Raw genomic sequence first — 13,367 nt, forward strand, 5'->3', positions numbered from 1 at the left:
TAGTCATCTGTAAATAGAAAATCATATACATAAATGAGAGAATTTGAATTTTTTGGTGGAGTATCCTTTTAAGTCCTCCAGTCCTGTGAGGTGGATTACACGTTTTTATGAGTATTAACTATTGACGTGTCAGCTAGATTCCACAGGGCGCTGTGAGAGGTCACAATATTTCACATATCAGTTAATGGACTGACCTTGCCTTGCTCCCCACCTCCACACGCTCTTATTTGAGATTCAGCAGATGGACTTGATCTTACACGTTAATGAAAACAGTCCCCAAAATAACCACCTCGGTTAATTACATTTCAGCGCGGGTAGATATTTCACCATGATTGTGCCTGCTTAAACACAAACCGCAGAAGGGAAATGGGATCATTATGTTCGTAATGCATGTTTTCAATTTGCAGGTGCAAACATCTAGCGCTGGGAAATATCCCGCTCGCTTTTAGTGAAAGATCAGCCATTTTCTACACAGGACTCCATTTTTAGACACTTTGTCCTCCTTCTGTCCTTGTCTTTCAGCCATCCCATTTATAACTGTTAATGTGTGCAGGGGTAAATGGAAGATCACACTAGGATGCGAGTGTGTGTGAGGGGGTGATGTTATTCCACTGCCCCTTTGTTTTTGTATACGACACTGTCTTTGATGCTAGGGTGCTACGACCTTTCCTTGTCCTTCAGTTGCACTGGCTCGCCATTTGTAAGTATTACGGATGCGCGGCTTTATTTCTGCTGCCATATGATTAATGTGGTGGCTCCGAGACGTGACGTGGAGCTGTAAAGAGGAGTCGGGCTGCAGCACCGCTGCGTCCTGCGTCACTTTCCCTCCCGGCCCGGCCCCTGCCAGATTCATTACCCTCCCTTCCTAATTAAACCTTCGCCATTACTGCATTAGGCGTGCCAGCTGCGTTCCCAGTCCAACTGTTTGAGGGGAGGGAAAAAACAATAAGCAGAACCCAAGCCTCCGCTTTAAACCTCCAAGTGCAATATTACCAGCGAACGTCAGAATGCTGCTCACGGCAGCGTTTGCAAATCAGGGGTGTGGTGTCCGCCACTATATACAGGACCTCTCAGCTCCTTCATCAATCAAAGCTCGTAGATGTGACTGATGATTTGGATGTCTTTTATTGGGACGTTGTGATAAACGACAGAAACCTAAACGGCTGTAAAATAGCAGCCTCATGCTTTTATCGTATATATCTATATACATTTAAAATGTTTTGCATCAGATGTCCGGGATGGGGATGATTTTATATAAAAGCATATATTAAAGTGAAAGTCACCTCTATCGTACACGTTGAGACCGGGATGATGTCCTACATTTATCTGTGCAGGCCATTACAATGCATTGCATTTACATGCGTCTGTTGTTTTTATCACCTATGGGTGACTTCGAATGAATATTTTACGAGCTGCATATGAAACAGATTCAGGCATTATGCTGATGTGCCCAATGCTTATGAGTCTTGAATGAATACATGTTTACAAAAATATGATTTTTCTCCAATAAACATCTGCGCCCATGTAAATGCTGGGAATTCAAATGAGAAGCCGACAAACAGCATTTGTTTGGTGTATTGCATTGCAAGCATATTATGCCTTTCAGGTTTCCCTAACGGCCCAAATATTTTTCAACCCTGTATCGGTCCAACCACATCTAAAAACCTCTCTATTCCTGTCGTGTGCAGTGACCTCCAGAGTACAATGAGAATGATGGCTCAATAGCGACATTTCAGGCCAACCATTGATTCTAAATATGCTTACTAATTAAACGAAACGCTTGCCTTTTGCACTACGTTTCTAGCCTTGTGTATTTTCTTATGACAACGCATTTGCCAAAAAACTTTTTTCTGGCAAAAATGCAAACGCTCGCCCTAGTTTTTTTTTTTTTTGTAGCTGAGAGTTGAAAACTGTTCAACTTTGGGTAAAACGCAACACTCGTCACTGTCAGTTAATATTGCTCGTTACTGCATTTTTATATTCGGTAATATTCTTCAAAATGAGATCGTAAGACGTTACTGCTGTGGACATTCCAAATCATAGCAACCAAAGCAACTCTGCTGCGCCTCCAAAGCGCTCTTAAGCACCACCAGTTGGTCGTTTTTTGAAATAAGACTTTTTTTTTCAGCTGGCTAAAAAGCTGGGTTTGGTGGACACGTCAATTGATTATTTATTGTAAGGTATAATGGCCTATTAGTCTCTTTTGCATTTACGCAATATACTGGAGCTAATTCTGATTCCACAGCATTCCTGGACACGTAATTTACGTAGTTGTAATTCACAGGTGGGGATTATGCAAATAGTGAATGAGCGTGCATGAATGATTGGAATTAAAATCTGATGTTTACGAAGCGTTTGTGAATTTTGTGAATTGAGAGTTTTCAGAAAGGTCCGTTATACGTGCAAATTACTCAATTTTCTCACATATTTACGAAGGTTTCATGAATGAGGCCCAAAGTTTTTTTTCAAGCATTTACATGTTTTCTAAAAAATATTTGCTAATTGGCTAAGTGGGACTACAGATGCTGTCAGGGACATGAAGCATTATGTCAAGCAGAAAAACTCATCTACTCACTAGTCTCACCAATCCATCTCAAATGTTCTTACTTGTAGATTTTTAATGAAGATTGATTTGTCGGAAGCTTAATGGTGGTGACGTTTAAGTTGTGCACTTCATTTATAGTCTACCTTCAGTTTTTTTCGTCAAAATTCATTAAAGTTGCATTAATTTGTAAAGATTATTTTGATGAACAAAACGTGTAAGAATTTTTGGTTGGTCCTAGAGCTTATTTTATGCAATAATCCAAATGCCAATGTAAAAAATCTTATTGGGTTTTTGTTGAGGGAACCAGAGTGATACCAACTTCCAGACTGGCCAACAAAAGTATGTCATCGCTGCAGTTCTCAGCCCAGAATTCTCAGCACGGTTGGCTAACTGTGCTGCTAGAATGTGTGTAGTGACATCGCCACTCAGGATTGGTCACTTGTCTGTTGCCTGGCTACTAGTTTCTCTGTAGCTGACCAGGCACATTATTTGAACAAAGTAAACAAGTTAATAATAAAAATATATGATCATATATGATAACATGGCCGCTATTTATATCTCATATCGTCTGTAAACTCTTGCATTACCAAGGCAACAACTAACACATTTGTATTACATTCCAAAGAGCACTGTTATCAACTCCACAGTGGAAAATGAACCCATATCCATACCGGATGGGACGGATCGGCATGGAATGGAACTGGTAAGCAATGAGAACGGTTGGGAAAATGGCTTATGTAAAGGTGTTCTGAGTGGTTTTTAGCATGTTGCTATAAGGTTCCTAGGGTCTTATGGGTGGTTGCTTACTGACTCAAGTCAAAAGAACTTATCCAGATGTCATATTTTGGTCCCTACATGTGTCTCAGGTCTCTCCTTCAATGTAACTTAATTATTTATATAAATTAGAAATGCAATCCTCTCTGTTTATTCATTTATTATTTTATTCGTAGGAGGCTGGATGTGCGGTCAGTTATACAAAGTTGCCCTGGTCAGCGGACATTATTCAAAAATATTTGACTGCTGATTGAAACTGACTGACAAATAAGAATCAAGTATTCAAGAGAGTTGCGTAATAAGCAACAACAAAAGACTGCAGTACTTTGCAGCACACTAACAGTCCAGTGCCAAGTCCACTCAACACCTCTGGCTCTATTAAACACTGCACTATAATTCAGGCTGCACCAAACCAAATAAAATGACACGAATCAGCCTCACTATGCACCTTTGCCACCCTAACTCAAGATGGCCAGGAAGAGCGTGACACTGACTTGCTTATCTCCTCATGCTTATTTGTATAGACAATCCCCACTCGTACGAACGGCATCTGCAGCGTTCAGAGTTCCCTATGAGCGATCCTCCTTGCATCACAATCAGCCCTAACAAGGTGATTACTCTCCATCAATAGGCTACTCACTAATATACACTTGTCATTGTTAGGAAAAGCAAAGACATCTGCAGTCCAGAGGTCGCACTGCTTCACCCAGTTATTAATACAGCACTGTCAGGCTGGGCAGTCTGTTGTACACTGTTATACCCACGTTGTGTAGCAATAAACTGGACTGGTTCCAGTAAATAATCTAGCTATTAGTAAAAATGCTATAAAAGTACATTGTATTAAAGGATGAGAGCTAAATTACAGTCTATTTATGCAAATGAACTTGCATCTTCATTTTAAAAATTAAGAATCTGTATGCAATATTCAATTATATGAACATTTTTTATTTAGTTTTGTCTATGTTTATTGACTGTCTGATGCATAACGCACACACAACTCGAACATTGGCTGAATTCTTAGTAACATACTTGCAATACTACCATTTCTGTCATATGTTTATATGCAAGAAATAGTAAGAGTAGAATAGTAGTATTTCTATTACGTCACACAATGTGCTTCATGGGAGTGGGTACTAAAGTGTTTTTTGGTGCAATTTACTTGTTGCAATTATCTGATTGGTGGAAATTTCACTGTAGTTTCAAGAGTAATGTAGTTTTTCACCAGGAATTCCGCTGTTGAAATTGAGTTTTTAAAAAAATTGTTGAAATATACCATCAATTAATAACCTTTTAACTCACAGTGGGTCTGTCTTTAATGGTTTATTAAACAAAACAGGTCGGAAAACAGGTCTAATAATTTCCGCTTTTCACTTCCTTACACATCTGCAGCGGTAGGTGATCTCTGAGGTAACTGTTAATTTCCGCTTATTATAATAAAATTCTTATTTCTGATCAAACTTTAGTGTATTTGTTTTAATTAAAATGTCACGAATGTTGAAATATCAGAAACGGGAACATTCGAACAGCAGTTTTTGTTGTGTGCCGATCTGCTCTGTGTCGGGGAAAATTAACTCTGGGGTAAGTTTCCACCAGTTCCCAAAGGATGAGTCATTCAGGGCGATATGGGTCTGAAACATTAGGCGTGATAATTTCGTTATAAGGAGACACACCACTGTCTGCAGTCTGCATTTTATGCCTGAAGATATAATTGAAGGGGGACCGACGCCGTTTGAAACCCGGGGCGATTCCGGTGTTGTTCGCCTGGAACAACTTCAGCCTGCCGGTCGCTCGGCCAAGCGTGTGGCAGAGGACACAGAGTACTCGGGGCTCTGGACGTCCGTTTGGCAATACGGTGTACATCGGAAATTGATATTAGGGGTAGCTCCTGTAAACACCGGCTATAGAAGGTCGCCATTACTACGCTGTGTTTACCTCAGTAGCTGACGGCCGGAAGTAGTTAAACCTGTTTTGTAGAACCCGGAAGAATGTTGCGCATAACCCCTATAGAGAAAATGAATGGGATTTTTACTTCCGGAATCTGACTGGTACACTCTATAGACACTTTACTATCCCATGAGACCAGGGAAGAGGATTTGTGAAGGGCAGTTAAGCAAAACAACTGAATGCAGTACGTCCAAATTTCATTCATACTACACCTATTCATACTACACTGCCCAGCCAAATAAAAGTCGCTGTTTGGATTTAAAAAGGCAAATGCTTAAGAGTCTTTGATTGGTGCATACATGTTTGGTCAAAATCTTGTATTGACAATGCAAGAGTCAATCACTCTGTAAAGTCTCCTCCAGCACATCCCAAAGACTTTCACTGAATTTAAGGTCTGGACTCAGAGGTGCCAATTCATGTGTGAAAATGATTCGTCATGCTCCCTCCAACCATTCTTTCACAATTTGAGCCTGATGAATCTTGACATTGTCATCCTGGAATATGGCCATCACGTGTCTTCCTACATGGTTGTTTAAGAAATGAAAACTACACACCCCATCAGTTAGAGTTAAAAGAACTGTTGCCAAACATATAACATGCTAGCATTTGCCTATTTAAATCCGAAGAGTGACTTTTCTTTTGTTTGGCCAGGCAGAATATTCTTTTTTAACAATTGCAAAGTACTCATTCATTGAAGTACCTACTAATGTGATTTTAGATGCAGCCTAAGAGTTAGTTACTCAGTAGTTACCTTATGTTAGCTAAGTGAGACTTAAGTCAGATTGTGAGTGACAAGTAAGATTCAGGTTGCCCACTTTTTTTAAACCGTGTCATGATTTATATATCAATAAATATTCAAGTGTTTACAGGACAGCAGTCTCTGAAACAAGTTTGCTCTGGTGTCATTTCCACCACTGCTGAGCACATATCTCAGCGCTGTCCAGCAGGGGGAATCCTCTTTCTACACCCGACGCCTCTCAGAGACATATGCAGGAGGAGGAGGAGGAGGTCGATAAGCGCCCATGGTAATGCCGGGGAGTTGTTTTATTGTGTAGTGCAGGGAGGTGACAGCTCCGGGCTGCAGTGCAGAGAGCAGGCACTGACTGATAGCTCCAGTGAGGCAGAATGAAGGGCTGAACCCCAGCCGTGGATCACTGTGGCTGGGGAGTTTCATTAACCAGGGGGTGATAATGATAATGCAGCAAACCTACTGCTGTGCTGCACCTCCTGAAATGAAAAAACACTCCACATACACACAAACATTTAATCATACAACCATGGTCACGTGCCATTACATGGAGTCTCATGCTTGGAGAGCTATCTGAGAGCGTTCAAGTTAATGGCTATTCAAAGCCGTGATGGCCAAAACAGACTGAAAAATATTTTCCATTTCATGCTTTTGAGAACAAAAATGATGACTGGCAAACATACTATACCAATGAAATATTTCGACATACACTGCAGTTCAAATGTTTTTTATTTTTTTAAAGAAATTAATACTTTTATTCAGCAAGGATGCATTAAATTGATCAAAAAAGACAGTCAAGACTTTTACATTGCTGTCTTTTTCAAATAAATGCTGTTCTTTCGAACTTTCTATTCATAAAAAAAAATAAACTATCACGGTTTTCACAAATATATTAAGAGGCACAACTGTTTTCAACATCGATAATAATATAAAATGTTTCTTGCACAGCAAATCAGCATATTAGAATGGTTTCTGAAGGATCATGTGACACTGAAGACTAGTGAACGTACACGGGAACGAACACATCACTATATATCTCATTTAAATAATTCCCGCCCAAGAGAAAAAAGGGAGTGTGGCCTGGTTGAGTTGCGTTAGTAGTGCGTTTAAACTCGCAGTCATGTTAAGAAGAGTGACATTTCCCAAACACGCTCGAAGAGGTTGACCAATCACAACCCACTGTTCCAGGCGACCAATCAGAGCACGTTGTGCTTTTCGGAAGGAGGGGCTTGATAGAGACCGGAACTAAACAGAGCGTTACTGACAGACTAGGAAGAGAAGTGCTGCAACAGTGTACAAAATGTGGAAAAAAATAAAGTTTTTTTAAACATTCAACCACGAAAACCTATTCTAGTAACAAAATCAAGACTTTGAAAAAGGGAATAATAGGTCCCCTTTAAAATATATGAATACTGAAAATTTATTCACAATATTACTGTTTTTACTGTAAAACTAATCAAGTACATGCAGCATTGCTGAGCATAAGAGACTTCTTTCAAAAACAGTCTAAACAACTTTTGAATGACAGTTTTATAAAAATATATTTGTTCAAATAAAGAGCTATTTTTCAATTAAGTCAATGGACAAAGATGATTTTCCTCCGCAGACTGGTGTAGTTATCTACCAGCATTGGCTTACTGGTCCATGCTAACCAGCCAAACCCTTACTGCTTGGGTTGTGAACTTATTAGATGGAAATCTGTAGCATTTATACCAAACAGTTGGATTTGCAGTTTGCATCATTTGCCCTTGGCGCCTGAATGGTGGAAGGACTGCTATCAGCGAGGGCTGTGTAGTCTGTCTCTGTGGATTTACCTGTATAGGGCTAAGGGAACCAGAGACTAATCTCACTGCACCCATTACATGCAGCCCAGAGGCAAACTGAGGATTACAACGGAGGGATTCAGGATTTATTCGGAGCTTTCTGAGCTACTTGAAAGATTTCACCATGCCAACTCACATTACTCTATGAATGGAAGGAGCATTAATGTTTCAACTTCAACTCACATTATGTTGGTTTCAGTCTCAGCATGCTAAAATCAGGAGAAAATATCAATCCGGTTCCCCCAAATATGACGACTCCCTTCTGAAAGACCCACTTATTTAATTTTTTTTATAATGTTACAAAAGATTTCCTGTTCTTTTGAACTATCAATTAAAAGAATCCTGAAAAGAATGTATCACGGTTCCCACAAAAATATTAAGCAGCACAACTATTTTCAATATTGATGATAATAATAAAAAATGTTTCTTGAGCAAATCAGCATATAAGAATGATTTCTGAAGGATCATGTGACTCTAAAGACTGGAGTAATGATGCTGAAAATTCAGCTTTGCATCACAGGAATAAATTACAATATAAAATGTATTCAAATTTTGATCAAATAAATGTGTAATATTGCATCTGCAGGGCTTGTAGATAGAGTGTGCTTGTACTGTAGGGTTTACCTTAAGATGCCTTCTCCTCCTATGAAAGCGCAGCAGCTCCTTGTGTTGGCGTGCAATGAAGTTGACGGCCGCATACTCCAGCAGAGCAGAGAACACAAAGAGAAGGCACACTGCCATCCAAATGTCAATGGCTTTCACATACGAGACCTGCAGCAAGACAGAAATCAACAGGATTTGCAACGAGAAACGAAGAACAACTCTGAGTCACCGCCTGGCTCAAAGTTCACTCACTGAGTCACTCTTGGCTCAAGTGCTCAGAACTTTCTAGTTGAGAAAGTCGTAAAATATGCCCATTATAGGTAAGAATACCTTTCATCTGAAATCTGGAGAGCTAAAGGGACTGTTCTACCAAGTCTGAGATAGGGGATCAAAGTGTTAATGAATAAAATATGTCAGTTTTAAGAATTTAGGTTTAGCAGTGAGTCTTTATGCATTTTTTTTCTTTCTCAGAGCATGATGGCTGTTAGACAGTGGCCCGGTCTCTATGCACAGAGACGACTGAAGTGCGCTTTGGGAGATGCGCAGAGAGCTGCTTCTTTGGCCTGGAAAAGAGCTGGGCTGCCGGCCCGGCCGCTTGGCTGAGACTCACTTTATTTGACAAGCCAGTGACCAAAGTGGTTGTGGAGTTTAGGTGGCATTACAGAGTGCACGGTTCACAAAGCATTGTTGAAATGACGGGAGCGCGCTGGGGTGAGACAGCGCTGATGAAATACTCCGCTCTGATCTTCACCGCTAATCTCATATGGCTTTATTGGAACGGTTCTCTTTCGTTAATTGAAACATTTACAATTACTTCCATCAGCAACACCTACTACTATCAAAACCGAATAGGCTTAAGCCAAGAGACAAAGCTGTGTTTTTTAGATAAACGCAGCTGGACACAGGGGAGGTACAGCCATCCAAGGACATGGCTTGAGCACTGACATTAAAAAAACATGGCGTTTTTCAACACCTGCATGATCAGTGTTGCGGTGAGAAGACTCAAAATCATCTGCCAAATGTCAAAACTAGGAATAATCTCAGTAAACTGGATTTATTCATTTCATAAATCCAGCTAGAGGTTTTCATGTCAAGCATGGCAACCTATTTAAACCTGAACGGTATGTGTGCCAAGTCATGGTGCATGTAAATGATGATCAGCATCTCAAACTACAGCAATATCCTGTCTCATCTTGACGCTGCATGTAGGATCTGAAAATCTATGAAGTACTACAGCAGGCTGAGTATGTAAAACAGGTACAGAGAAATGATGGGTACAATTTCAGTCCTGTTATAAAGTAATTATGTCAACAATCCCCAAAAACCACACACATAGAAAAAAGGACATCAGAATTACAACTGAAATAAGATATTTCAGTTTTTATATATAAATTAGTAATAATAGCAGGTCTTTGAAAAATCATTACCACAAATGCCTATCAATGCAAAGCATTAATAAATAATGAAATCGCATGTACAGCTGGCCGTACCAATGCAATAAGCTAAATAAGTTGCTAAACTTCATATTTTGTGTTATTTGGGATGTCTCTGACAAACAGCACTTTGGCAATAAACATCTTGTACTAAACATTAATTTCAAGAAATTCACAGAAATTGAAATTTTGCCTTGTAAAAATATTACAAACATATATGTTTATAAATTGTAAAATGAACTTGTATACAAAGTGTAGACAAGACATACATGGCTGTGTCTCAAAACCAACTCAACCTAGATATAATATTTGGGGATCAAAGAAATGCTCCTGATGTCAAGCTTGTCTCAGACTTTCTTATAGAGCAGCAAGATTTGGGGAAAAATCTAATTGCAAAGTTTTCTGATAAAAATTGTGATTACAAATAATTCGCACAATTTGGCCGAGATTTTGAGATGATAAACCAATAAGGCTACAAAATAATAAAAATAAAATAAAAAATAATAATAAGTATTATTATTACAAAAATAAAATTACTATTGTAATATTTAACTGTATTTAATAATAATACTGAAAATAATAATAATAATAAGTTTACTTTGCAAAAGTAAAATTACAATACTAATAACAATACTAATATTTATGGCTGTCTTTCAAATTATAACATCAAACTTTTATTTTGACTGGCCCTTTTTGCTTCTCATTACCAGTATGGGAAGATGGTTGGCACATGTTGTGTTCCCAAATGCACATTAATGCGATCCAAACACAGAGCAGATGCAGAGATGGAGCTCGTGTGGAGTAGCCTTTGCGAACTCCGAACTGACCCGCTTTGAGCCACTGCAAACTGTTTTTATTTATAGAATTAAAAATCGCAGCCTTGTTTTGGCTTTATTTCGATTAATCGTGCAGTCTTACTTTCTTATTTATCTCAGTGTGGCCAGATACAAAGATCCATGTGACGCTGGCATTTTTATCATTTTTCCCCCAGTTTCACAGACAAGGCTTAAGCCTATCCCAGACTAAAATGCATGTTTGAGCTGTTTTTACTAAAAGTAGCCTAACTTGCACTGACATATCTTAAAAATATATCAGAGCCATTGTTTTGTCTCAAGATGCACACCAGTAATGTTTTCTTCCAAGGCATGTTTATAAAAGCTACTTAAATATCATAAATGAACTAAAGCCTAATCCTGGCTTAATCTAAGACCTGTCTGTGGGACCAGGCCTTTAAGTCTTCAAATAATTTTCTATGAGCTTTGAGTTTGATCAGGATGATGTTTATGTAGACAAGCAGTGGACAGGGATTGAGCCTACTACAGCTCATGACACATTGCAGTGGTATAAATGAAATAGATTAAAATATATGTTTGTGAACAGAGTATGCTCTACACCATCAGGGCATTGTATTGTTGAGATGATTATGCTGGAGACCCAACTGACCTTGGGAAGAGAAGCTCTAGATCCTGAGCTCTGGGTGGTCATGGTCAGCACAGTTGTGATGCCCAAGCCTACACGGGCAGGAGCAGCATCCATGTTGATCCAGAAGGACACCCAAGACAAAATGACAATCAGGAGACTGGGAATGTACATCTGGATCAGATAATAGCCCATCTGTCTCTCCAGGTGGAAACGAGCCTCTATGCAGGTAAACTTCCCTGAAACAGAAATAGTATGTGGCTTTCATTGTCTTCATGTTCTGTGTGATTCTCCAGTGTTTTGTCTTTGCAGGTTTAAGACAGCCCTTTTAAATAGGGTTGCGAAGGAATAACTGGTTCTTATTTAGAAACAGTTCCATAAAAAAAAAAAAATACCAGAACCAAATGATGTTTGATTCAATTAACAGTTTACCAAACTAGACACTGAATCAGAACAAAACGGAGAGCATGACCAGTGTAGTCCAATTACAGAATGAATGACTCTTATGAACCTGTTCTTTTTAGTGAATCTGATTCCCGAACAAATGACTCTGACGAGTTGGTTCTTTTTAGCGTATGCAGCTTACAGACTTCAATCAGTGTATATACTGACTGCTTTTTCCCATATGACAGATACACAATATACGTTTTGTCAATAGTACTTTAAAAAAAAACTAATAAATGAAATATGTTATAACATTTTGGTTTGTTTAGTAGTTTGTTTGGCCCTAAGATCCTAAAAAAAAAAAGTCTATGTAAACACATTTTGGAAGAATTGTTTTAAATGATCAAATTTAATTGTAATAGTTATTCAATTATTATTATTAAAATGATTAATCATTGAACAATAGCATTGCATTTTTCATTAAGTATCCTTAACTGCTAAAAGGAATCTGGGAACCAGAAAAGTAAAATCCCATTCCTAGTTTATAGCCCCATAACAATTCCATGTGTGTTCCCACACTATAACTAGACAGCAGAGCTGAAAATGTCAGGGTCAAGGTTCATTTAACTTCCACCATTTACTCAGTTGAACTGGAATAGCCAAGCTTTTGTAGCTGTTACGGAGTTGATGCAGCATAAACCTCTACTTTATTCCCTTACTCTTGGGAATATTATGTATTGACTATCTATATTCATAAATGCAACAGTGTAAAGACATAAAGAGAAAGTCTAGTACTAAAAGCAAACAGAGGTATTGACTCAAACAGAAGCTCAAACAGAGAGAGCAAACACTTTCTTTGGACTGCAATCTTTGTTGATCGTAAACAACCAAGCGAAAAACAGTCGGGATGCAACTGACCAGCACTAAAATTAAAACTATACAAGTGCCTATTTTTCCCAAGGGACTTGGAGGATGCGTTCGGATGAGGAAGACAGGCTGGACTGCAGAGCTTACCGTAGGCCTGCTCTGCAAATCAAAATAGATTGCCACTAATAAATCTGAGAAAAACGACACTTTAATTTTCGGATAATGCTTGACTGGGGAGCAGCAGAGCTCATGTACTGAATGTCCAGTGCTCGCACTGGAGGAACACGGCTATGCAGAGAGAGAGAGAGAGAGAGAGAGAGAGAGAGAGAGAGAGAGAGAGAGAGAGAGAGAGAGAGAGAGAGAGAGAGAAGCTCTTGTATACAAACATATGCAAACACACACACCACTGAGTGTACATACACTTTTGTTTTCTTTTTCTTTTTTTCCCTGTTTTTCCACACTGCTTCAATACAAAATTTGTTCAACTTTGTTCATTTAAAAAAAAAAAAAAAGTATGCTCATAGAAATGCTTTGGCAATAATAATGTACAATTTGTCATGCCAATAAAGCTCATTTGAATTTGAATTTCAGATAGATAGATAGATAGATAGATACAGAGAAAGAGAGAGAGAGAGAGAGAGAGAGAGAGAGAGAGAGAGAGAGAGAGAGAGAGAGAGAGAGAGAGAGAGAGAGAGAGAGAGAGAGAGAGAGAGAGAGAGAGTGATGATTAGAGCATTAGGGCATCTTCAGGGTATTTGATCCGCACAAACACATAGGTGATAGGTGAAGTGCAAAGTAAGCACACTGATGAATTATGAGAGAGAGAG

At 38.9% G+C, this 13,367-nt stretch overlaps 1 protein-coding gene across 2 annotated transcripts in view; it reads right to left on the minus strand.

The window, feature by feature from the left end:
• The window catches only part of glra1 (glycine receptor, alpha 1), a 57,243-nt gene that overhangs the window by 5,554 nt on the left and 38,322 nt on the right, over positions 1-13,367 (minus strand). For both annotated transcript variants that reach the window (XM_084133696.1, XM_084133695.1), the window contains 2 exons: positions 11,314-11,528; positions 8,459-8,605 (listed from right to left, as the gene is read on the minus strand). In XM_084133696.1, the coding sequence (XP_083989822.1) occupies positions 8,459-8,605; positions 11,314-11,528 (362 nt within the window). The remainder of the gene's footprint in view (positions 1-8,458; positions 8,606-11,313; positions 11,529-13,367) is intronic.

Source organism: Abramis brama, assembly GCF_963993115.1.
Source record: "Abramis brama genome assembly, chromosome: 13".
Taxonomy (NCBI): domain Eukaryota; kingdom Metazoa; phylum Chordata; class Actinopteri; order Cypriniformes; family Leuciscidae; genus Abramis; species Abramis brama.